The sequence below is a fragment of the Pagrus major genome, chromosome 14, assembly GCF_040436345.1.
Source record: "Pagrus major chromosome 14, Pma_NU_1.0".
Lineage (NCBI taxonomy): Eukaryota > Metazoa > Chordata > Actinopteri > Spariformes > Sparidae > Pagrus > Pagrus major.
In genome coordinates, this window is record NC_133228.1 from 24,002,752 (window position 1) to 24,030,099 (window position 27,348).

General features: G+C 41.2%; 1 protein-coding gene across 1 annotated transcript in view; it reads right to left on the reverse strand.

Moving 5' to 3' along the window:
- The window catches only part of LOC141008175 (thyrotropin-releasing hormone-degrading ectoenzyme-like), a 188,517-nt gene that overhangs the window by 42,001 nt on the left and 119,168 nt on the right, over positions 1-27,348 (reverse strand). The window contains exons 7-9 of the mRNA XM_073480421.1: positions 17,190-17,303; positions 4,481-4,618; positions 3,967-4,032 (exon numbers count right to left, since the gene is read on the reverse strand). Of these exons, the coding sequence (XP_073336522.1) occupies positions 3,967-4,032; positions 4,481-4,618; positions 17,190-17,303 (318 nt within the window). The remainder of the gene's footprint in view (positions 1-3,966; positions 4,033-4,480; positions 4,619-17,189; positions 17,304-27,348) is intronic.

Genomic DNA, 27,348 nt, shown 5'->3' on the forward strand with positions numbered 1-27,348 from the left:
CCCACACTGACGCTACAAAGAAGTGCTCTAAACTGCACGTGTCCTTCTGTTTTGGGGATATTTTCAGAAACAACCACCGAGCATCTGAAAGTGTTGAATGATTGTCAGAAGTGATTACAGACCTGTCAGCTCGTGTTGCAGGGAGTTTAAAGGGCTTTGGGCTCAATCAAGTTATATTTTAAAACAAAGCGAAGCTCCCAGAGAGAATCTCCCATTTCAAACGGGACTTAGTGGCGTGGCGGCTTCGTTTTTCCACCCCGCGTTTCGTCAGCGACGCTTTTGTCTCTTTTGATCGGTCTCGGTTTCCGGCACGGGGAAGAAAAAACCCGTTTGGCTTAAAAGCTCTGGGAGGTTGCTGGATTGTTGAGGTTTATGATAAAACAAGAGAAAGGCTGAAAAGTCATCCGAGATAACACTGAACACCTGCACAGACAGAGCTCTAATCTGCTGCTCACTGATTCCTTAGTGACGAGTCCTCACAAACAGTCACTCAGTCGTCTCGGCGTGTGTGAAGGTTGATAAGGCAAGAAGGAGCTCTTTATTGGAACAAGATGACACACATGATAGCAGCAGAGTGTGTGTGTGGCTTTGATAAGTGCGACTCTGTCACCTTCACTGCAGCCGACGTGAGCAGAGATAAAACAGCACACACACAGTCTGATCCTCACTCCAACACCGGTTTAACAGCGTGATCCGCCCAAACCAAACTGTTTTCAGTGATAACAAGCCGTCTGTCGGGAGACGCAGCGTGAGAGTGATAATAATTTCATTAAAAGACATTTGTTGTAACTGCTGTGAGGGTGGAGGTGAAGGATCCTGGCTCTGTTTGAACACACGGCCCGTTAATGAGGCCTGTTGTCTCACATCGGAGGGTGAACCTTGACCTCCGCTCTCCATCAGCAGAGCAGACGCATCCAGATCCTCGACAGACCGCCGTGACCTTTTAATTCTGCCTTTTTCTGCAGCCAGCTGGACAAACTCACTGTTTGTTATTCTGTTATTTAGATCCACTACAGGTCGGAGCCATAATTATTAATGAGGTTCAGGAGTTTCTTCCACATTCATGTCACACTGGAGCTGCTATAATTGGCTGTTTCTGACCTGCAGATATTTTATTCACATCGCTGGGAAACACTGATTTATCAAGAATACACAACAAAAGGTCTCATTTGAGAAAACAATCTCCCTTTTGATTCTTTTTCAGGAATCGTGATTAGGAAAACATTGTGGTTTCACTTGAATTGCCTGTTTTGTCGAGGTGATGTTGAAAAACAGGTTTTTTTCTCGCTACAACACAGCTGAAAAGTCAGTTTTCTCACCACGATCACGGCTGGCAATGGACCAACTCCCTGTCAAATATATACATTTTTGTCACAGGAAACACGGCTGGATATGTCCTGCGGTGTAAAATTTAAACCAGAGCCTAAACCTCACAGCGTTGTGACAAGAAGAGATTTCTTAAATGTTTCTTACATTTTCCACTAAACTTTCCGTTTTCTGCAGAGTTAATATGAAGAAAACCAGTGAGGACAAGCTTTCCTCAAGACGATCTTTTATGCAGCTGAGGACTGAAACTTATTGGGTAGTGTGGCGTAATGTTCAGCACATTGTATGTGGAGTTGTAACACACACACACACACACATACACACACACACACATGCAATCTCTGTTCTGCTGCTGGATCAGCAGTGTTTTTATATAGATTCTGGTTCTCAGTAACTCCGGGTCAACGATAGTTTCTGCAGCAAAATCAGGGCATGGTGTGTGTGTGTGTGTGTGTGTGTGTGTGTGTGTGTTTGTGTGTGTGTGTGTGTGTGTGTGTGTGCGTGCGTGCGTGTGTGTGTGTGTGTGGGTGGGTGGGTGGATGGGTGGGTGGTTGAATGTAGATACTTTCATGACTGTACTCAGAACAAATCCCATATTTAACCTACTTTCACCTTACATCATATGACATCATTTTTACAGCGACTCTCGACAGATCGGTCCATATTTGTGGATAAAAATGAGCTTCCTGTGAATTTCATCTTTTTTGCGGCTCTGATGTTTCTAAGACATTAACATTAACCAGTTGAGCCATCAGAGAGCCACACACAGCTGAACCATAAATAATGCAACACACTCTGTCATTAACACCACGGATGTTATGTACTCGACTTTATGTTTTAAAGGTTAAAGTCAACAAGACAGATTCATGACTGCTGTTTCAAAAATTAAATCATCCGCAGTGAAAACAGGTGATCAATATTCATAAAGCTAAAACTACTTTCATTTTTCTCTCTGATTCATGTTTCATTTCTTTCTACAACAGCCGGCGCTGCTCCGGCCCGGATCAATTCATTGAATTCTGCTTTGAACTTGTCCCTGAGTAAACTGTGAGGGAACTAAGATCGGGTTAAGGGAACTTGTGGCTCCTCATTAACCGCTAGAGCAGCCTGTCACACTGCATGAGAAAATTAAATTAAACTCCCCAAACCTCCGAAACCTTCTGCCTTTGGGAGGCATTCAATGTTTTTGAGGGGGAATTTCAGAAGTTTATATTCTGCAATCATAAATATACACATGTGGATATTTTATAGTCTCATTGCAGTATTTTTAAAATATATATTTCACTTTAAATAGTTTGAGGACGACAATAAATAAAATATTTATCAATGCCCACCCATAATATTTCTCTTGGCAGTGCAGGGTAGGCTTTGAAGAGCATTTATACAGATGAATAAATAAAGTATGCTAAATGGACTTGCATTTCTATAGCATTTTTCCAGTCTACTGGCTGCTAGAAGCGCTTTACAACACTTATCATATTTATATATATAAATATATATATATATATATTTCCTATTTCTCTCTTGTCACAATGCTGTGCTTATGTTATTCTAGGTTTGGGAACAAAAACCTCTTGGTTAGGGTTAGGAAAACATCATGGTTTAGCTTAAAATACACCACAAACACTACTGGAGATGTCCCAAGGTCTCGTTAAAAACACCCAGTTTTGTCACCACAACCATGGTTGGAGATGGTCTGACTTCCCCTCAAAAATATCTGGGTTTTGCCGCCATGAACACAGTTGGGAGTGTGCCAAGGTCTCATGAAAAACACCTGGTTTTGTTACCACAACCAGGGTTGTAGATGGCCTGACTGCCAGTGAAAAATATCCAGTTTTGTCTCTACAAACACAGATGTGCCATGGTCTTGTTAAAAACACTCACGCACAAACGTGACTTGGGCACAAACGTGACTGGAAATGGTCCAACTTCCTGTAAAAAAATATCTGGTTTTGTTGCCACAAACACAAATGGAAATGTCCCAAGGTCTTGTTAAAAAACACCTGGTGTCATCACCACGAACACCGCTGGAAACATCCCGAGGTTTCATTAAAAACACCACAAACAGTGATGGAAATTCTCTTGAGGTCTCCTTAAAAATATCCAATGGTCTCACACATGTCGCCTGTAACTCCATCACCAACCCCTTCAGCACCTCCAGAGATGAAAGCTAGGTCATGGATATATAATGTGAACGTGATATGACGCTAACATTTTACCCTGGCGACTGGGCTGTCACTCCTTTGAGTACCAACCCTTGTACAGTTAAAAGAGTGGCTGTTGAAGTTTTGATGTCCTTCCTTCTTGGACAACAGCGGTTCTCCTCAGCTTGAATCCAGGTCGCTTACAGTGTATTGTGAAGCTTTACAGCAGAAAACAGGTTGAGAAACTTCCTTTCAAACTGCCCCTGCAGCCAAATCCACTTACACGCTGCCCATCTGTATACTCAGTGTGCTCCAAACAGTCAGGGTTTAGTCAAAATATGGCTACACACACACACACACACACACACACACACACACACACACACACAGCTTCCCCCTGAATCCATTTTAAAGCCAAACCCAGCTCTCCCTGCTGTCCTCAGATACACAAACCTTTTGTGTGTACAGCTGGACCTGCATGACGACAGGAACTTACATTGAGTCCTTTCTGGAACAGCGTCTGTCCCATCACGTTAGCCAGCATCCGGATTAACGCTGCCCCCTACAGACAGCACAGAGACACACGCTGTCAAACATGATCTCAATTGTTAACACGACATCAATCAAATAATTTCACTGGAAATGCTGGGAAAGTAGATCAGCGTTGAGATTTCAAGTACAGTCGAACCTAACGTTCAACTTTGATGAACTTAACGTTGCCCAAGTGCTCACCTTTGAAAGTCCAACATGTAGCAAGCTATCATATTAGCACTAGCACTCGGCATGAGTATGAACTATCTGATAAAGAAATATGGGGAGAAAAGAACTCCTCGGTTCAAAAACATCTCTTGAAAATACTGTTTTATCCAGTTAGTAACAAGCTAGCTCAGCCAATTACCCTGGCAGGCTATTGTGGCTAGAATGTTAGCTTGCAAGCCACTAAAGCTTGTTTCATCACATTTCATGAGGGCTCATCAGATATTCTTCTTCCACTGCGACCAGGCACTCACTTTTTTGTAAGCGATCCAGTCGAAGACTCGGTCGATGTCCGTCGCCTGCTCCACTTCCTGGGAGATTGGATGGGAGGAGCTTAGTCCATCCAATAGCATCACCTCATGGAGGACATCAGTCAGGAAGCGCTGCTTCTCCTGAAAACACACAGACATTTGTCTTTGTCATTTATGGGGACATTGAAAGAATTCTGACCATAAAACCAGAGGGAAGCTGATTGTCCCCACATGGTTGGCGAGTCCCCGTAATAAGGTGTGTTACCGGGTACCCACAATGTAATTAATACTAATACTTTTATGAATATGGTTTTTATTTTGATTTAATATATATATATTAATGTATATAATATATATATTATATATTAATAGATACATTGGATCAGACTCAGGGAAATTTATAGAATTGGAAATTGGCTGATAATGAAATACAGAGAAGAAGAAGAAAAGGACAAAGAACAGTTAAAACATGTAAATCCGCCAGATCCTGATTTTTTTTGGGATTCGCATTCGATACACCCTGCTGACAAATCAACCAAGAAATGAAAACATGGACACGGTCTAAGACATAACTTTCTTCCTAGCCCCCATGATACTTTGCGCTGATTATGGCTGCATATTCTATTTGATACTGGATCAGGCTTGATTGAGTTAAAGGGGACTGTTGGGCCTTGGTGGAGGTATGCACTCTACTGAGTGTCATTCTAGTTTTTATTATCTTTCTTTGCTGATATATATTTCAATTCTGGAATGGGAGCAACTGTACCATGACCCAGTTTCACCTCGAGGATCAACAAGTACTTAACCTTAAAAACAGGGGAGCCAGATATCCGTCCCCACAATGTCACCGTTTACTCCTCGCAGTGATTTTTGGATTCTGATGTTTGCTTTTACTTTGGTTTTCTTCCAGCTCAGCTTTACACAGATAAATAATTAAGTTTGTAAAACAAAGTCGGTCAACAAATTGTCATTTAGTGGAACAGTTGGTGCAGAAAACAAAGGTTTAGTTGTGTAATCGTCTGGTTAATCCTTGTTTATTGTGATCTTTGTTCATCTTCTGTTGAATTGTTGTAATTTCTCTTCGTTTCCATTCTTCTTTCATTTATTGTTTTGCCTTATCACAGTTTCATCCACGAGTGTCCTTCCTCTCCTTGTTTCCTCTTCTTGTTTCCTTCCCTCATTGTTTTCCTTTGTTTCCTCCTCATTTTACTCCTCGCTTCTTTTTACATCCTCACCTTCGTTTCCTCTCCTTGTTTTCTGTCAGTCTTTCTTCTCTTTGTTTCCTTTTCCTGTCCCCCCTCCACTTCCTCTGCTCGCCTGGTTTCAGGGTTTTAATAGATATCTGCAAACATGTCGAGCTATAACGAGCTCTGCCTAAATTACCCCTGGGATCAGGCTAAATCCGGAGAAGTGCGGCTCTGTCTAATTCATGGATTACAGTGTTGACTATGGAGATTTGGTTTTAATGAACTTCCATCTTGTTAAGCAAGACGATTGTTGGCTTATTAAGTTTCCGTCGTTAATGAACAGAATGAACAGGAACTTCTTTTTAAATTAGTATCAGCTTTAACAGTATCTGCTGGGATGTGGCTAATTCTTGGTCCAATGTGACTCTGTGTAATTCATGGATTAAAGTAGATTTGGTTTTTAATGAATCTACATCTAGTTAAACAAAAGTTTCCTGAGATATTACATTTTTAATGAACGTTAGAGAAATTTAGATCTTATAATGTCTGCTGGGATCAGGCTACTTCTTGGTAGTTATGGCTCCGTCTATATGAATGAAATTATCATCTTGTTAAATAATACAATGCGATTTTAGGTGTTAGTGTTAGAGCCGCCTCAACTGACGTCCTCTGTGAGACAAGACGAAGGCAAAGAAGAGGAAGAAGAAGGAGAAGAATCAGGAGGAGAAGAAGAAGAAGAAGCCACAACAACAGGCAGAATGGATTACACACTGTCTGATCTCCATCTGGTTCACTGTGATGTAAATCACATGTTTGGGCTCTGTCTGTTTCAGATAACTAGTCACCACAATATCACCAGACTCCCTTCACAAATTACATGATTTAAAGAGTTGTTGAGTGAGGAGAACCTTAACAAACTTTGTGAAACTTTTCTCCAGCAAATTCTATATCATCAGTGCCTTCTTGTAAATTCAGCATTACATTCAACACATTAAGATGTTTCTTTCTTTGTAAAAAGTGTCAGTTTGTCTGTACCAGCTCATCTGCTTCTGTGTCTTTACATTTAGCAGCTGTTTGAACCCACTGTTTCCACCGATTTTAGCTTTTACACTCAATTTATGAAAGAAAACATTTTATTGATGGTAAACATGTCAAATTTTACAAATATAGTACACAGTAACCCATAGAGGCTACTTCTTTGACACCTGTGGAAAAAGCCCCCAGACTCCCTTAAAAAAATCGCCTAATTTTCTGAGTTGTTGAGTTAAAAGTAACAGTATAAACATTTTGAAATGCTGTCACTGACAAGTTCTACATTATTTGGGCCTTTTGGCAAATGTTTTACATTAAGTTTGTCTTTATGTAAAAAAAAAAAATGGCATGATATCCGTTTGTCCCAATGATGTATGTGTTTATATGCATATAGAGCGGGGGAAGTAAGATCCCAGGTGTGAAATGTACAAAAATTCAGATTACTGTGCTTTACTTCTCATTTATTTATACAGTCTCTTCTCTCCCTCGCTCTCGTTAACAGTGTCCATAATTATGCTGCTTTTGTATTGATTTGTTTGTTCGTTTTGATCACTGACTCTGCAGGACGAGGCTGTAACATGGTACTCTGTTGCATAAAAATATAAGATAATGTATTTTATAGAGCTGCTGCAGACTGTAGCGCCCTCATAGTCTGCTTCTTTCTGAGCCCAAACACATCATTAGCATCAGAGTGTACCTTTTTGTCTGCACTTAATGGGCCATCGATGTTTCATCTTTACAGGTCCTCCAGCCCCTGAAATCTACATCGTCAGACTGAGAGAAAAGGCCTTTGTAACACTGAGTACAGATTCTTTGTTTTGCTTCTCACAGCCTGAACCTGACTCTTTCTTATTTGCTTCACTTTTTTAGTTTATTTTGATTCACCTCCTTCATTAAAATAAATAAGTACAGAGCGTGAAAGTAGGCAGCTTATCTGCCGACACTGTAAAGTAAACAGTAAGGGAGGCATAGTTCATACTGTGCATTTTTATTCACATCCACAAGTCTAAAAATAATCATACTTTGTTTTACATGCAAACAAATGCCATATGGGCCCTGCATGGTGTCATAGTTTTGCGACTTGTGTTGGTGTCGCTCCTGGAACATCATCTACCATCATTTCCAAGCAGTTTCACTTGCTATTTTCCATTCTCTTCTTGTTTTCTGCTGCTGTTTGGTTTGGTTTAGGCACCAAAAATACTTACAATATCGTCCCGAGCAGCAACAAAGTGAGAAAATAAGAAAATCCAGGCAGAGGGCTGCAGGGTCTCTGCAGATACGAGACACTAACACGCCTTTTCTCCCCATTCCAGCCTCCCGCTCTGTCTGTTTACATCGTTGTTTCGTCTCGCTACGTCTGCCATGCGTGATGTGCATTGATGGGTTGAAATCAGTCTTGTGATGTTGGGAAGGCAGCGTGCGATGACGCCAAATAAAAATAATCTATAATTCCCCTCAAATGCATCAAACTAAAATAATGAGCCTGTTTTGAAAATGTGAGGAGGAGAAAGTTCAGATATTTGTGTTCAGATGTGGGGAGGAGAAGTACTCAAGTAAAGATACCTGAAACATCTACTGAAGCACAGTAAGGAAGTATGCAACTTAACCACTGGGTGACTTTTATCACATACGCAGTGGTACTCCTCAATTCTTCACACAACACACTTGAATAAGTTACCCTTTAAATCTTACATTTTTATAGCTTTATTATTCTATTAAATTGTTTTTACTTTGTGCTTTGTTTTGGAGGTTATAACAATTTCCCTCACAGGAACAATGAACTAATCTATAATAATCTATCTATACGTCTCATAAAAAACAGCTTCAGGAGTGAAGGCAGAGAGTTTCCTTACTCGGTGCACAAACTATTCCGATATAAGAGATGAATTTCATCACAAAGCAATACAATAAAACCTCCAACACATGAATGAGCAGAAACTTTCCTACATCTTGTGAAAAGCAGTAAAATAGCCCTATTGGCTACACCACATTGGCTCAGTTTTGTCGCATATTTGTACATTATCTACTTTTTTAAGGGGTGAAAATATTGCAGAGCTGCAGCTCCACAGATGTTCTGCCAGTTTGAGGCTGAATTTCAGTCTAAAATGATGCAGAAGACATCAAGACTATTTCCACTTGAAGGACCATAAAAACAGCCATAAAATCTATCGAGTATGGTTTGAATATTTTTGCTTGGTGTCATTTATTTTAACTTCAAAGTCATTAAGGTGAAATGTGACGATAAAAATCTGTATTTTTGCAGATAACCATAAAAATGTCCCCTGTTGGCTTTCAAGTCCACTGTTGGTGGAAGTGTTACGACGCCAAAGTCCACTGTTATATAGGTTTACAAGCGCGCACACACACAAACACACACACGCACACAAACACACACACACAGAGGTAAAGAATCAGGAGACTCTGCCACAAATTACACAATCAGTTAATTAGTTAAACGGCACATTTGGATGAAACTGAAAGAAAAATGAGACTAAATGAGACATCAGCTCCAATTAAGAGACACTTTAAGTCACCTGGAGAGAGAGTGGGGGGTGGTGGGGGGAGGTCCATCTGGCCCATATGGTCATTATGAACCAGATGGACCCACATGTGGAGGGACAGCTAATAGGCCAGTAAACACAAACACACACAAACACACACACACACACAGATGGAGGGATGTGGTGCGTTCAAGAGCAGCTGCTGAACTTTAAAATGTCTGCTCGTCTCCTCCTTCACTTCCACCCCCTCAGTCCTCCCTCCTCCTGCTCGTCTCCTCCTTCACTTCCACCCCCTCAGTCCTCCCTCCTCCTGCTCGTCTCCTCCTCATGTAAACAGCAGGTTTGCATGACAGACAGCTCTCATTGTGTATCACTCAGACTGAATACTAATCCATCAGCTGTCAGGAGACACAAATCCAATACAGTTTAACATCTTTATTAAACTGAGAGCGATCTCTGCAGCAGTGCTGATGATTCAGACTGTGTTACTACCAGTGTTGAGGGTAACTTGTTAGAGAGTCACTTATCGTTATAACGAGTAACGTAATGCGTTAGTTCTGTAATTCAAGTAATCCGTTATTTAGTTCGTTTTTCATAAATGTAATCTGTAAAATTGCTTTTTTCCTTTTGTCGCCACCAAAGTAAAATAAAATCCCTGAAGCATTTGCTGCGTCCCAGCTGAAGGTAAACCTACAGTTGTGTCAGTGCACATGCGTAGCTTGCTAATTTAACGTAGCGAGAGGGCAGAGAGGGCAGCATTAACTCCATGGAAATATTCCCATTATTTAGAATTTTTGGAAGAAAAGGACGAGAACAACATCACAGTGAAATGTAAGTTGTACCTGGAGAGGTGCTTGTTGTATTGTTTTCATGCCTCTGCCCAGTTCACTGTCAGATTGTCAGCAGAATAAAGATGTAAATGTTATATTGTGTTTGTCAGTCCTATTATTAGGCTGCAGAGTTGCCGACTGTCGGCTGTAGAGAAGGCTACAAAATGGTGGCACAATTAATTGCAAAATAATCAAAATTGCAATATGACTAAGTGCAATATCCAAATTTTATAAAGGTAAAATGTGACACAAAACAGTGTCTTAATGCAACGAGTCACAAAGAGGTTTTACTGTAATATTTGGTAACTCTAAAGTACTCTTGCGTGTTATTTCCTCGGTAGATAACGTAACATAATTACTTTTAAAAGCAACACTGGTAACTATGCGTTGCTCCACGGTTGTAAATAAAAAGAAACGTATCCTTATGCATTTGTTTTGTCCTCATTGTACTGAATCTGCAACGAAGCTTGACTTCCTGCTTGTAGCCACATTCACACCCCCACACACAGTCAAACATCTGGCCTCAGACTCATTAGGAGCAGAGGTGCTGCTTCAAATGTGTTTTCATTTGGATGGTAAGTAATCAGAATTTCAATCAGCTGAGGGTTCATTTTCTTTTTGTTTTAGTTTATAGTCGGGCAGGTAAAACCCTGTTATTGATCCATCAACAGCCTCAGGACATTTTCCTCTTGTATTCTGCCTCTTTTGTTGTCATTTGTAAACTTAAGTTATGAAGCAATCAATCCTGCAATGAATAACTTATTTACCAAAATCCATTATGTTGCTTCTCCTTTTCCCCTGGAGTGCTGGCTTGTAACAATTAAAAAGACCATTATGGGCGATGTTGCAAATCGCTGAACATGACTGTTCCCGAAAAATCCAATGAAAACAATAAACAATACTTCATGTTAGTCTTAAGATAGTTTAGGTTGTCCCAAATATGTAACAATGCTTACATGTATCGTCCCTGTAATGAAGTTAAACTACATTTTTCTCTGTAACGCAGTGAAGTTAAAGTGGAAAGCAGAAAGTATTTTAGTTCAGTACAAGTACTTAAAAGTTGTGAATAAGTGCCGTGCGGGAGAAGTTAATTGTGTTTGTTTTGAGGTAAAGTTATTGCCGCCCTGTCCGCCCCTCATTACTGCTCTATTGTGTCCATACAAATCAAATGTTCTGGTCTTTGCTCACAATAGAAAAACACATTGTATTTGTGTTTGGCGAGTCACAAAAAGTTAATTAAAATGTTGGACCGTTGCTGTAGAAGAAGTCCCATTCTCATAATTTGTTTTGAATGTCATGTAAAATAGAATTAGGGAAATAAAACAGACTAAAAATTATTAAAATAAAACAGAGGTGAGTTATCCGTACAGGCCGAGTGGTGTTATAGTCTGCTAGAGATAAACACCTATTTTGTATGATTTCTAAATGGAGTCTGGTGTGTGTGTGTGTGTGTGTGTGTGTGTGTGTGTGTGTGTGTGTGTGTGTGTGTTCAGTATTTATGACATGTGAGGTCTGGCTGCAGCCGTGACTAATACAGCTCCAAATCAATTATTTTTTCACAGGCTCTTTGAGACCATCAGATAAATAAAAGGACCCATCAGGCTCAATAAATGGCAGCATGACTCACTCTCACCTTTGATTTTCCTCTGATGATTCGATATGACAGCTACCGGCACTGAAGGAGTTCATGTGACTTCATGTTCACAGCTCTCGTTCGGTTCTTAAGTCGGTAAACATGAAACAGACCTGAACTAAAAGCCAAAAATTAGATTTTTCATTTTCGTGGTGTGAAATCGACCTCACACAACAAACGGCTGCTTTAAAACATTCTGCCAAACGCTGGTTGGTCGGGAAGAAGACGGGGAATAAAGGTTTGGTTCCTGGCCACCCGGAGCGGAGTCAACGAATGCTGTTTTAACATCACACCTGTCGGCCTGGCTCTACTCGGTTTGACCCAGCGTGGCAGGGATTTCCACCACAACAGGTCTACCTGCTTGAAGGTGCACCTTCAACCAATGACGCACTCGTACCATCGAAGAATCACTAACGAGGCGGCTCCGCTAACTCAGTTACAAATTACCTCAAAATTGTACTTAAGCATGATACTCGAGTAAATGTTTTTGGATACATTCCTTGATCAGTGACACAGTTATGATGGTGATGCTACACCTGACAGATGAATGCCAACACTTTGATAATTAGACCTGTTATGACTTGTTTGTGTTTGTGTTTATCACAACAAAGACATCTAAACAGTGTCTATTTTGTCTTACCAGTGACATAATTAGCCAAATACCACTTAATGACAGCAGTCGTTAACATTCATTAAGACTCCTTTAGACTGCTTATGCACATGCTTTCATATGAACTCTCTTTAGCTGTGTTTGGCACTTTTAATCACATGTTGCTCTGTGGCTGTAAACATTAAACTGAATCTTTATGTCGACATTAAATGAATCTGTGTTTTAAAGTCACAAAAGCTCAGGTATCGCGACCGAGTCGGCCTTGATCAGGTTCGACTCCCTCACAGATGTTCAGATGATTATTTTTATTAGATTATTGATTGATAGGTTGTTATACATGAACTGTTTGCTGCTCTTTCCTTCTTCGTCATATTTGTATTTGTTTTTCGTTTCCTCTCTGCTGTGTGTTGCTCTCCTCCCTGCAGCGCAGCGTGACTCACTGCTGATGGAAAAACGGATTTTTAAATAAAAATCCGGTATTATGAATAAATTGCTTTATCACGGACAGAACGCTTTATCATCGTTGTGCCTGTTATTGGAGAAACACTTTGTTTCTATTAAAGTGTCCATCCGAGCAGAACCACAGTAACAGGGATTTAAAAATGCCATGTCGCTCGGAAACAGACTGTGTGCGTGCGGGAGATAAGGTGTTGCGGTGTAAGACGTTCGCTGTTGGAAGTAAATCACCACGTACTCCGGTAGAGACAAAGCAGGAAGTGTGTGTGTGTGTGTGTGTGTGTGTGTGTTGTAATTTAAAGTTCTGCAGCGTTCGCTCTGTCGGGAGGAGTTCTTGAGCAAATTTGAGGAAGAATTCATTTCTAATTTTATTGCGTTTTGAGCTGACTCACTGCGTCAATTTGTTTGGCGACCTGAGGAGAATAAAATAAAAAAGTGACTTTACCTGCTGCAGGTTTTTCCGGGCGGAAAATGATCTGCTGAACTGCAGGAAAACACTTTTAGAAAAAGGAGGAATCAGATATTGATCCATGCGAGTGGAGGAAGGTGGAGGAGTTCAGGAGCAGGCCTCGCAGTCAGGACGTCCTCCTCCTCCTCAACAGCCGGTTTTAACTTTCCTATTATGCACACACTGTGCGTCCAAATGGTATTTTAAGATATACACAGTAAACAGAAAAGAGATGCTGTGCAGACACTGAGCAGCAGATGGATCTTTAGATAAGAATATTTGTTTTGAACATTCCCACTGTGTTCATTTATCCTCAGAAGGAGGAGAATTTACTGAAACTATGAAGAATGATTTAATCCTTCCACAGATACAAGAGCTCCGAATATGGATTATTCACCACTGAAAATAACCCCCGACAAATGTACTTTTAGTTAAAATCTTAGTGACCTCAGTGAGCAGCTGTTTTAGGGAAAGATTTATGTCTTCACTATAAACCAACGGGCTTAAAATGAACTTATAATGTTTAATTCCCACATTTTCACAGAAATACACCAAAACTTCTCATTATGTGACTTTTGCAAGGTCATTAACAGGCGGACCACCATCCTGTTCGGACCTATAACTGATAAATCACTGAGAATTATCACATTTTGAGAGAGCATTTCTATTCTAGCTCCTTGCTTTAGCAGCCCAGGACACTCACAGACCGCTGGCATGTGTTAGAAATCACTCGTGTGATGCTGCTCAGCCGATCAAATCTGTGTATAAGCCGACTTTTTGAATTTTGTCTTTTTGTCTATTTAATTTTCCATGCCCTGTTTTTATGTCTTGCTGCAGAACCAATTGTCCTTTGGGGACAAATGAAGTTGAAGTTGAGTGTATCAGCTTCAGCGTTGTGATTCGAGTCAGACAGATTCACACACAGACGAGAGGAGAGAGGAGAGACGACAGCCGGAGAAAAAAGACAGCGAAAACAGAGCTTTTAATCAGTTCAGTATCAGCATGTCTCATATCTGTGACAGTGGCCATTATTACTAAAAACGTCAACATGAGGTGCCACTGCTCCACAGTTTTGAGCAAACAAACCCTCAAATCTGAAGTGAGATCACATGAAAGAAAATATGAATCAGTGAATCTAAATAATAACGAGTGTTAGAAACGATGATGTTCTGGATGTTTGCTTGAGGACATTTTCTGTAACTGGACCTCTTTGTGTTTGATTTAACAAATCAATCCATGGCTCTATAGTAGACTAGTCCAGTTTATGTGACATGTTTGTCACTAAAGGCCTTTCAGCAGTGGTCATACCTCATTAGGAGTCTTTCAAACTGTCTGTTCCTCCTTATAGAGTCAGCACTACGGCTATCTTCAGACAAACAGCCCAGATCTGTTTGTCTGAATTTGTCTGATTTTAAGAAGTCTGGACAGCACAAAAAACAAAGGATTTTTTTCTGGAGGGGGATTGAAATGTGATTCAAAGCAGATTCCTACAAATGTGTCTCAGTCTGGACGCTCACATCAGATTTCACAGTATCTTTTGTGCCACGCTGAAATAAACTGTCTGCTCTGCGACTTGATTGTTGATTGCTTGGAGGGCTGTCCATTTCTCATGCCTCCATGTTTGAAAGTTATGTCATCAGCATAGTTGTAGACCGATTATTGGCCCGGGCAGATATTCAGCCTTTTTCCAATTATCAGTATCTGTGATTTTTCTGTCAGATTGCAGATAAAATAAACTAATTCAAAAATCTGCTATGCTTTATGCTTTGGCTCTGATGCAACACCCTCTCACACAACACTACCTGATCGGTAACACGTCACCATTACTAGCCATTTCACTAGTTTTCATTTTTACTGTTGTTTTTAAGTTTTCAGTCTCCTTGATTTCTAATAATCAGTATCGTCCCTGAAAAAGACATATCGGTCGACCCCTAGTGAGTAGTGACCGACGCCTATGTCGTTACCACAACAGCCCATGCAGATAGGTTTGATATGGATATCAGGAGAGAAAAGGCACGTTGATGATTTTTTTTCTATCTGCCCGTTAAACAGATAATTAAAGAATGTACAAGTAACAACTCTGACCGATGTCAAGCGCGCACCAAAGCAACAGGTAGCGATGTAACCTCTACCATAAGGCCACGTTGGCCAATCAGAAGCCTGCCAAACAAAAGAGACAAGCCAATAAAGTCCGGTTTTCCTGTCTACACATAAACACCGGAAAACAGCGTTTCTGAATATCTTCACCCTGGAAGGAGTTTCCCAAAAACTCGTAGGAAGGCCGAAACGCATAGAAAGCTTTGTTTTAAGAAATACCCATGTACATATGTACAGGACCTTAATTGCGTGATCAGTAAGTGTAATGTGATTACCCCCAACACTGACTAACACTCTGTACAAGGGATTTTTTAATAATTAGGAGAATAAAAGAGCATCAGCAGACGGATCCATTAAGTTTTCATGTCCACAGCTTTGCACCTTTGCCTTTTTATCAGCTATTCATCTTCTCTGCTCATGACTCATCCAGGAGGGTTTTTATGTAAATTTAAACCTTTTCTGTGCAGAAAATAATTGGGACATCACCTGAAATAAGTCATCCCATTGTCTATTTGTGCCACATTTTAAAAAGGGTCAGTTCAACCAAATTACTAAAGAGAAACATGTTTCTCTATTGTCCTTTTGTGGTGTCTGACATTTTCGGTTTTGTTCTGCCACCACTCCAACACAATGGGGTTTTATTTAAGTTCTCAGAGTGCCCATTTAAGTGTCCCAGTTACTCCATATAACCATCGCTGTCATCAGTTTCCATCGGGAATCATTTCTGCCAAAGTAACAACAGCCGCCAATAAAAACTGTCCACAGAGACGTCCTCGACTTCTGAAAAACAGGTTTTTAAGTTTGATTTGATATCCACAGTTTATGTCTTGTTTTCTGTCTGTGTTGTATTTAGTGTCTTGAGGGTTTTAATGAATTCATATATGCTCGACTGAAGCCCTGAGCTGAAATTCTGATTCACCTGAAAACATCACAGGGCAAAAAAAAGATCAAATTTCATGAGTGAACAGACGGAGGTGGAGAATATCTGAACGCGCTTCAACATGCTGAACTGAAAGCTTTATTTCCTGTTCACCTTGAATAAAATATCTGACTCATATTATCAGACAATCAGAGAGAAAGGCTGCAGTTAGCACACAGCACAGCACACACAGATGTCGTCAGTGTTTCATTATTTCACTTCAGTGAAGCTGAAGATCTGATCTACACCGGTTAAACATCTGAGAAGCTAATAAACTGACTTTAAGATCAGATCATTTTACAGTTTAGTCTAAAAAACGCATGGCCTGTTCAAATCTGTAAAACATCAGCTACGTCTCTCTAATTAATCCTGAAAAAGAGCGTAAAAGAAAATCAAAAAGCTGGTTTGAGGTGATAAAGTTCAAGGTGTGAGCAGTTAGTTCATATATGTCCCATTGTTAGCTACGATGGTTAGCTACGAGCTAAACTCAAACTGTGATGGTAAGACAGCAAAGGAAGGTAAAATTACAGGTTGATAAACAAACATTAGGACGGGAAGTGCAGAACAGGAGGAGAATATTTCAAGCGGCCCTGTTGAAACTGAAGTTGACGAAACCGAGCACGAGTCCGAATGGCTGAATCGTTCACGACACCTGCTAACGTTAGCAGTAAGCTGAATACAGTAGACCTACGCTACTGTATTTTGACGTCGGCCATAACGGTGTTAATTTTTGAGGTGGCACACTGTAAATTTTAAAAGTTTGTTTTACTTTCAATAAAAGGTCAGGAAACAGAATTATCAAAACAAGTAAAGAGGACAATTTAATTTAAGTTGCACAAGCTAAAAAGTTTAAACAACTTAAAATGACGAGTCTACTGAGAAATTTGAGGTAATCAGTTTACAGTGTACACGATGCAAAATGTTTAATTAGTTAAAGATTAATGAGCAAACGTATGAGTTCCCCGTTTGAAGTTAGACAAACATAAAGGTTTTACTCACCATGTTCCACTTTGGGAAGAGGAAGTCGGTCCCGACGTACTCGAAGAAATGAGCGAAACCTTCTTTTAACCAGACGTCCTCCCACCAGACCGGAGTCACCAGATCACCAAACCACTGAAACACACAGAGAGGACATTCATTGATATGGTTGATATGGTGATATAATTATCATATCTGAAAAGATTTATAAACTCCTGCAGACAAATTCTGGTGGTTTGTTTGAAGAAGCAAACTTCTGAGAAAAAGGAAACTGGTTCACACGTTTTTAGACCTTTTGGATTTCCTCACTGAAATCATTCCATATTTAATATAAAATGAATGCTATAAACTATCTGACATCAGAGTTTTAAAATGTTGCTCTACATGTTGCCCTCCAACATTCCCAACATGGAACAAAAAACTATTATCCTCAGAAAAACAGACACTGACGTTTATTCCCATCCTTCGATCCAAATGTTGTTAGAGTGGGTGTTAGAATGGCTAACATTCAAAATGAAACACCAGGCAGTGAGAACACTATTTTATTGTGAAAAGACACACTGTCAGAGATAATGAAAAAGTGGAAATGTAATTAAACCCAGACAGAGTCACTCTTTGGATAACGACAGAAGGGACTTGTCGCGTTCTGCTCCTCCTGGCGGACTGACTCTGTCTCCGCCTGATGACGCCAAACTCGCGGCGGCCAGCCGAGCGTCTGTCCTGTGCCGACACGACGAAGCCGCTCTCGTTCATCAGCAGCACCAGAGGGGAGGAGGAAGTCTGGCGCTCATTTATATGGCATGCTACCACCGGATTGGACGGCGCTGGACAGACTTCTCTCTGGGCGCCTCGGAGCCTCTTCAGGGTAAAGCAACAGAGAAGTTTAATAAAGGCGGAGCACGTAAAAAATGGAGTGTAGACTGAACTGTGCTGATAGTGAGACGTATGGCCACCAGAGTAATACATTTGGACACAGGCTGTTTCCTGGCAACGCAGCTTGAATGAAAACGGTGTAACGTTTGGGAACAATGTGCGTCTCTGCCAGCTTTGTTTCTGAGGCTGAATGCTCAGCTGCGGAGAGGATGGCTGACGATCTTAGAAAAAAAGTTTACCTCCATATTCACTTCAAACCTTCATTAAAGCAAGAAAAAACATCACACTGCAGCTTCATACCTCAGTGCTGTGTGTGTGTGTGTGTGTGCACATATTTGGCAGCTTTCGGTGTTTCTGCAGTAAACTGTCCTTCAGCTGATCAAAGTGTGTACGTTGAAATAGAGAGGAAGTGAAGCTGTGCATGTGGGTGGATATGTGTGTTGTGTTTAAGGCCCTGTCCACACGTACACGAGTCTTAAAATAAAGCTTTTCTCTGCTTTCTGGCCGTTCGTACGTGTAAACAGCGTTTTCGGTTGCTGAAAATGGAGCTTTTGGATGGGCAGAAAGATATTTTTGGAAAAAAATGACGCAGACACGTTAGTCAGTGTTGGTTTCAGCATTGGCAAATGTGAAATGTATATTTGACTTCGTACATTAACAGAATTGTGGAATTGTAAACTTCTTCATGCAGAACACATTCTGTTATTTATATACAAATATACATAAACATGCAGTGAATTTGAGCAGCAGCAACAAGATGGTGATGATAATATGGTCGGTATCTTCATATTAAAAGTTTGGCATCTTGGAAACACTGTCCATCAACTTTGACTGTCTGTGAGAACCGAGCATCGATGTTATAAACACAGGGTCCACCTCTCGTCGTCCAGCTGTAGTCCTGCTCTCTGTTGGATCAGAACACAGTCCACCTGTCAAGTGCAACAGCTTGATCAGGGATGTTGAGGTAGAGACGGGTCTCTGTAAAGATGTTCTGGATGTTGCGGTGGAGACAGGTCTCTGTAAAGAAGTTCCCGGATGTTGAGGTGGAGACAGGTCTCTGTAAAGATGTTCTGGATGTTGTGGTGGAGACAGGTCTCTGTAAAGATGTTCTGGACGCTGAGGTGGAGACAGGTCTCCGTAAAGATGTTCTGGATGCTGTGGTGGAGACAGGTCTCTGTAAAGATGTTCTGAGATGTTGAGGTGGAGACAGGTCTCTGTAAAGATGTTCTGAGATGCTGTGGTGGAGACAGGTCTCTGAAAAGATGTTCTGGATGTTGAGGTGGAGACAGGTCTCTGTAAAGATGTTCTGGATGTTGTGGTGGAGACAGGTCTCTGTAAAGATGTTCTGGATGTTGTGGTGGAGACAGGTCTCTGTAAATATGTTCTGGATGTTGTGGTGGAGACAGGTCTCTGTAAAGATGTTCTGGATGTTGAGGTGGAGACAGGTCTCTGTAAAGATTTTCTGGATGTTGAGGTGGAGACAGGTCTCTGAAAAGATGTTCTGGATGTTGAGGTGGAGACAGGTCTCTGTAAAGATTTTCTGGATGTTGAGGTGGAGACAGGTCTCTGAAAAGATGTTCTGGATGTTGAGGTGGAGACAGGTCTCTGTAAAGATGTTCTGGATGCTGTGGTGGAGACAGGTCTCTGTAAAGATGTTCTGGATGTTGAGGTGGAGACAGGTCTCTGTAAAGATGTTCTGGATGTTGTGGTGGAGACAGGTCTCTGTAAAGATGTTGTGGTGGAGACAGGTCTCAGTAAAGATGTTCTGGATGTTGTGGTGGAGACAGGTCTCTGTAAAAATGTTCTGGATGCTGTGGTGGAAACAGGTCTCTGTAAAGATGTTCTGGATGTTGTGGTGGAGACAGGTCTCTGTAAAGATGTTCTGGATGCTGTGGTGGAAACAGGTCTCTGTAAAGTTGTTCTGGATGTTGTGGTGGAGACAGGTCTCTGTAAAGATGTTCTGGATGTTGTGGTGGAGACAGGTCTCTGTAAAGATGTTCTGGATGTTGAGGTGGAGACAGGTCTCTGTAAAGACTTGCATGAAGTCTGCTGTTCTTAGTCCAAAACACTTGCTTTCTTCTCCTGTTATGGTGAAGTTGAAAAAATACAGAAAAAGCAAAAATGTATCATCATTTCGAGGAGCTACTGGCCGCTGCACCTGTGCCACAGCTAAATTGACTGATTGATTAACTCTGCAACTGTTCAACTGTTTTATTTATCTAATGTTATAAACATGTTATTCCCTCCTATATTTACTATCCATCACATATGATGACATAACAGCGACCTCTCTTCAGCACTGTGTGGACTGAACAGGTGTTGTTCATCATAGATCGACATAACTTTACCTGAGCACAGGTTTAATACAGCAAACTCATTGAAAACAGGACCTTTAACATTTTTTAATGGATTTTACTGAAGGTAAATTTAAGTTATATATAATATTTAAAATTGATTTTCTTTGAATTAAATCTTTTCTATTGACCACTGTTTTTTATATAATCAAACTTTAAATTGGATTCTTTCATATATCTCATTGTACCGTTAAATTGCTGTAATTTGTAGTAATTTGTTACACTGATTTATCTTTAAATGACAGAATAATCTCACCTCAGCATTATCAACCTGCTCAGTTTGTAAAGAAAATGTCTTCAGTGCCTGTAGACGCAAAGGGATCCAGACATGCATACAAACTTCTTCCACTCTCTCTGGCAGCTTGAGTGTCTGGGCAGGGATTCAAACCGACCACCCTATGGGAGCTGGCAGACTGTTCAGCTGCTGCCTGGCTCAACAGGCACTGGTTCAACTCCCCGAGGCAGTAGCTGCAGTCACAGTTGAGACTGCTGCAGTTTTCTGAAATACAAAACACTTCCAGATGAAGTTGTTCTGACTTGATGAGGTGTGTGAGGTCGATACTTCAACTGAGAAAAGTGTCAAGTTCAAGAGCTCAGTCTGAGTGATGGTCTTAAAACCTGCACGACTCGTTTTAAAACACCAAACTTTTGCTTTTTAAAAATATATTTATCCTTTTTTATAAAAGTTTAGTTTGATTTGAGGCAGGCAGAGATGGATCGCACAACTTCAAACTGTGATTTAACACATCAGTGACCATTTCCTGTTCTTCATTTTGAAGTTGAAACTTTTGAAAAATCTCTCATAGAATCGGACAAACAGGAAGTATATCTGCAATTTTATGGCGTTTAAACTCACACTTTACTTCTCTAAAGATATTTCTTTTACTGCACCACTGAGGATGGAGATGCTGAAAATGTGACCCTTGCAAGATCCTGGCACTCTAGTCCAGTCTAGTCCCTTTATCTGGGAAAAATACCCGCAAAAACTCTGGATTTTCCACACATGGAAGTGACCATAGTAACAGGATTGAAGGAGGAAGTCAGGTGTCTACAATCAGGAAATGCATTTGATTACCTCTACGGCCTGTACGTCTATATATTTCTGTAGCTTGATGTGCTAGAAAATCATTTCTGGCCTTCGTGATTCAAGTAACATCTTAATTAAATAACTGTTTTACACATTCATAGTAAGTTCTTTTATGTCATGTCCCTATTGCACTGAATTATTGGTAATTAAATCAATGAAGTCTGGTGAAGTCTGCACCCCAAGTGGACTCTCTGGGAGTCTGCAAAAAGTCAGCTTGAGGCCCCTTGTGCATTGGATGAATTTTGGGTTTGGACAGCTCTGTGAGCGTGGCCGACAGCTCTGTGAGTCTCAGAGCGGAGAAGTCTGGGAAACTCATCACAGGGAGGAGGATGAGGTGGATGGACAGTTCAAAGGAACATCTGAGATCACTGCTCATTTCCTGTTACAAAACAGACAGTCAGTGACTTTTGTAAGTATGAGGATTGTTCCATGACATTAACTGAATCTTTCTTATTGTGGACGAAAAAGGTCCCCGAACCTTAACAAAGTCCATAAAGCATGATCTTTACCTAAACCTCACCTAGTTGCTTTACCCTAACAAATTGTTAGCATAGCATTGTGACTCTGTGATTTGTCGGTCCAGAAGACATGGACAAACATTTTTTCAATCTAATACGTTGTTACCATCACGGAGAAGACTTCTTATTGCCTTTCAGCGGGTCGGATTTCAACGTATCGAGGTCAGACTGAGTTTCACCACTGTAGTCTTTTGACAGCAGAGGTCGCCAAATTGAAAAAAGGAAACTTCCTGTAAACAATAAACAAAGTAAAATAGTATAAATTGTGTTGTCCTTTAAGGTCAGTTTGTTTATTCAGTTTATTCAGTCACATACAAAGAGAGTTTGTTTATTTAAAATCAGTCGGTGAAGATCTTTATCTTCTGATTAACACTTCTTCCCCAAGACTTGCTGCTGCTGTTTATACAGCATTTCAAAAAGAAACATTCACCTGTAGGCAAAGTCGGTGTCCCTAGAGGGGGAAGTTATCATCGTCACTCCCCACTCCAACAAACAGCCAAGTTATTGGAGTGGGGAGTGACGAGGTCAAGTCAAGTCAAATTAATTTATTTAATATATAACCCAAAAATCCCAAATCATAACTTGCCTCAGAGGGCTTCACAATCTGTACAGCATACAACATTCTCCATTCATAGAGCCTTGATTCAGATACAGAAAAAACTCCCTAAAAGATGTTCAGTAAGGAGAAAAAAGAGTACAACGTCCTCCAGGATTGACTGATATGCAAAATATGTTGTGTGTACAAGACCGAAATAACAATATTAATATTAGAAGAGGCCTCGAGCCAAACCCTGCGCGTATTCACCATTTACATATTAATCCATCCTCTGTCAGCTGGCTGATGAAGCAGCTTAATCAGACATTCTTTTCAAAATAAGAGCCCAGAATGGCATTCAACAGGTAGAAGCTGAAGGTCGCTCCAACATTATAACTGAATGTCTCACAACAACTCTGTGTCGCCTCAAACCACTCATACAATTCAGTGAAATGGCTGCTTGTGACGGTTCTCTGCCGCTGCACGCAGTAATAACCTCCGGTCAGCAATATAAAGACAGTCATACACTGTGGTTAGTAAGCTTCTCCACTCTGCAGTAAAATCACTTTCTCCTCTTTGATTTGTCTCTGGATCAGACTAACTGCTGCTGAGCTCCACTTTCATTAAACATGACACTTTACATTTGAGTTCTGTTCTCGTGCTCTGAGAGGATTTCAGGCTTCATCCAGCCGGCTGTTACTGTCAGAAGTGGGTCAGCAAGATCGGTTTCATGCTGCTACAGTATGCTGAGGCCTCCTGACAAATAGAAAATATAATTAATTTTACACTGGAGAGACGTTTGGTTTCATCTTGACAGACTCAATGAGAAGAATTAATCCTAGTTACTACGTCTCTGATAATTAAAAAAGACGAATTCTGTAGTCTATACAAAACACTCCTACTCCTCGCTTGTCTTCATTAGCTGAAGTGTCATCTCTCATCCACTTTCAGCCTCATTAAAACCAAACAGAGCCTCCAGTCGGGAGGACATCGCTGCTGTGTGGTGACTGCCGTTGCCATGGTTATGTGCATGCATCATGGGCGGGGCAAGAAGGAAACGATGCAGAGCTGAAAGACCGCTGAGGCAGAGGATTCTGGGGGAGAAAAGTCCGACATCAGGGAGAATAATGATGAGTCAGAAAACAGTGAGACGGAGAGACGGAGGGAGGTCTCCTGTGAAGATTTAGGAAAAGACAAGAAAATACCAGAGACGGAGGGATGAATGCTGAGCAGCAACTCAACTCTTTCAGTACGCACACATACAGTATTCGCTTCTGGGATTGTTTGGGTCGGGTTAACACCGGGAGGGGGTCACTTCTCCCAAAAGGAGGTTCGAACTCTTCCTTTTCTGCATCAAACAGGAGCCAAGCAAAGTTTTCAAGTAGCTCGTTAAGACAGTGGAACATCGAGCAGGGCCTGACCAATGTCGGTGAGCATCTGTGGCCCTAGTTGTTGCAGCGGCACTAGTCAACCCTTGTTGGTGGGAGAAATCACCCCGATTGGCTGTTTAACTAAACGAATCATTGCACATTACCCCTTCATTCCCCTGTTCTGTCCTCCGCGTGACTTAATATCCTATCTGGAGCGTTTTATAGGCGGAGCGTCGCACCTTCCTGATGTTGTTGAGTTGCCCAGATTGTGTTTATTTCATCATTTGAAAAAAACAACCCAGCTTGTAAATGTGCAGTCGAGGCGCAGGCGACGTGGGTTGACACAACAGTCGGGCTCTGTCTGCACTAGTCTGGTTCTGTGAGTCTACTTAGGGTTGAACATTTTCTTTTTCCAAAACAAGACAAAACGGTCAATATTGCTGTTAAATTCATTCAGGACATTTGTGGGACGTTAATGTTCACTGTGTCTGCTGGAAGTGTGAACCATTAGATGCAAACAGGTTAGCAGGAATATCTGACAAAGCTGTTGGCTATGTAAAGACTATTTTCCAGCATTTAAGTAGTACAGTTACATAAACCTAACTGCACAACTTCAGCAACCGGATGTCCATGATGTCCATACTCATGATGAGAGAAATAGAGTGCAGATTTCTGTATCTTGTAGCATAACCAAAAATGAATCTCTTTCACTGCACTATCTCTGATTGATACTCAAAACCAGCGTCTTCTTCAATATTTTAATCAAACATGACTCTCTCATCTGTCCCTCGAAACACACGCTGGAGGTACTTCAGGCCTGAGTGGTGGCTGTGCACCTGCTCCCTGAGTGCACACGGCTTCAATAACCTCCACAAATCAGAGAGAAGGGAAGTCTGTATGTAACCCAGGGAGATATCAGGGCTGTGTTTCTTTCTCTGTTTGCTTTAAGCCCCAGTGGTCAAAAAACACTTAATGCCGTTAAGTCGGCAGCGTGTTACATATAGTTCATATTTGTAGCAGCAGCATTGCCGGTGTCTTCCTCCAGGGATCCTCCGGGGGGAACCTTCTACTGAGACAACAAACAGTTTCGGGGGGAAAACTACAGTGTGCAGTGTTGCAGCGGTGTAATGGACTACTTTTTTATTTTTAGAAATTACATTACAGTTGCTCACACCCTTAAAATAATGCTAATTTCCAAGCTAATTATGCAATGATGTACTGAATGTAAACTAGAGGACAAACAGACAAACCTCTCCATCCTCTCCTTCCTTACCTCTCTTGTCTTTCTGTCTCTCTTCCTTTATCTCTCTCTCTCTCACAACAAAGCAGATCTGTGCCTTTGATCATCCTCCTCTTCCTCTCCTCCCTCCATCTGACCCTCACTGATAAATATTCATCCCTCTCTCTTCAGCTGAGGGACTGAATCTGATATTCACTTTCTGTTTGGATGGAGCTCCTCACAGCTCCACGACAACCAACACGATATGAGTCTTGGTTGTCATTTGGCACAAACACTGTTTACATCTACGCATCTGTGAAACTATAAAGACTTCCACAGTGTGTTCACCCCCGACTGGGTGAATTTCAAATTAACAGTATCAACAACAGCCGCATAAAAATCTCCCAAGCTTCATGCTTAATTAATCTTTGTGTGACTGTCAGGTTGGGGATTTAACAGTGGCCACTGGCCAAATGGTAGGAAGTTTTGAGAGTTGATTTTAGATAACAGTGCTGCAGAGTTACAGACTTACAGGAGTTGAAATAAAACCCCCACTGCAACGGGACCATTTCAAGGTGGGATAAGAAACTATTAAAGTCTGTACCAGTTGGACCCAGGATAATAACCATGCTGTATCTGAACTAGAAGGACCTGCTTGAGTTCTGAACAAGTTCAACATGAATTAAAGGCCTTTCTTCAGACTTTTGGGCCAGTTGGACCAGGGAGAAACTGTCTACACCTGGACCAGTTTTGGGATACCTACTGAGGGACCGTACCAGCTAGACCTTTTTGGACCAAGGGGGCAAGTACTTCACTGCATTTGGACTAGTTGTGCCTGGGACAAAACCTTATATCAGTCGGATCTACATGACAAAGATCAGGGCTTAGAGTCTTCCTGCACAGTTCTGGACCGGTTCAATGTGAGCAAGAGGCCTTGCTTCAGAATTATGTGCCAATCTGATCCAGGATAAGAAACTCTGCACACTTGGAGCAGTTACACTTGGGAAAAGAGACTACAGAATGACCGTACCAGCCAGATCAGCCTGCAGAGTTCAGGACCTTTAGGAATTTGTAGCAGTGCCGAGAACTTCACTGCATTTGGACAACTTAGACCTGAGATAAGATCCTGTCTGAAGAGTCTTGCTAAGAGCTATAGAAGCCTTCTGCATCCGGATGAGGTCTGTACCAGTCGGATCAGTATGAGTAGGATCAGTTCGACAGACTTCCTGCAGAGATCTGGACCAGTTCAATGTGAGCTAAAGGCCTTTCTTCAGACTTTTAGGACAGTTGGACCAGGGATATGAAACTCTGCACACCTGGACCAGTTTGGGATAAGAGACTATAGAATGACTGTACCAGCTGGATCAGCCTGCAGAGTTCAGTACTTTGTCACATTTGTTTCTTGCCTTCTGCTTTCATGCTCAGAGCTACAGAGTTCTGGACTTAATTAGTTGTAACAGCTGCAGATGGGACGAGGGTGTGTGATTGACGGACTCTCTGGGACTTTAGATTGAAGGATACAGTTGGGTTGGGAGGTTTGTTTTTAGAGGATTTGTCATCTATGAAGGTTAAAAAACAAATTTTGACTCCATGAAAAATGGACTCTGGAAAATGTCTAATTTTATGAAGGCCCCAATATCCAAAATGGCCAACTTTAACCTTCATAGATGACAAATCCACTGAGAGAGGAACCTCTGCTTTTCACGGTCACAGAATAGCAGGTGACATATTAACTCATCGTCATATTATTTCAGTGTTTCTTTGTCGTAAACAACACGACTGAATCACTGATTCCCACATGGTGTTCAAAACTCTGGCCGGTCTGACGATCCACCCAAATGTTATCATTGATAATGCTGCTGAAAGTGCAAATAAGCTTGAAAAGTGTCTCCCTGTGGTGCGTTCGCATGCTGGCAAGAAGCTCTGACCTCTGAGCGTCAGCGCCCCATGTTGGTAACTTAAGCATTCAATATTCATGCACCAAAAGCAAGAAGATGTTTTATACTTTTGCACTTTTGTAAAATGATTATTATTAATAAAAAATGCACATTTAAAAGAAGCTGATATGCTAAATTTCGGGTGACACGCTGCTCTGTAGCCTGAGAGAGCAGACGAGAGGGGAGGAGGCCAGAGATGAGACAGAGCTGTGCAGCGAGACAGTTTATCAGACAGACAGTTAGTTTGCTCAGCTCCGTGACTCTGATCGTTTCTCTTTATATTCTTG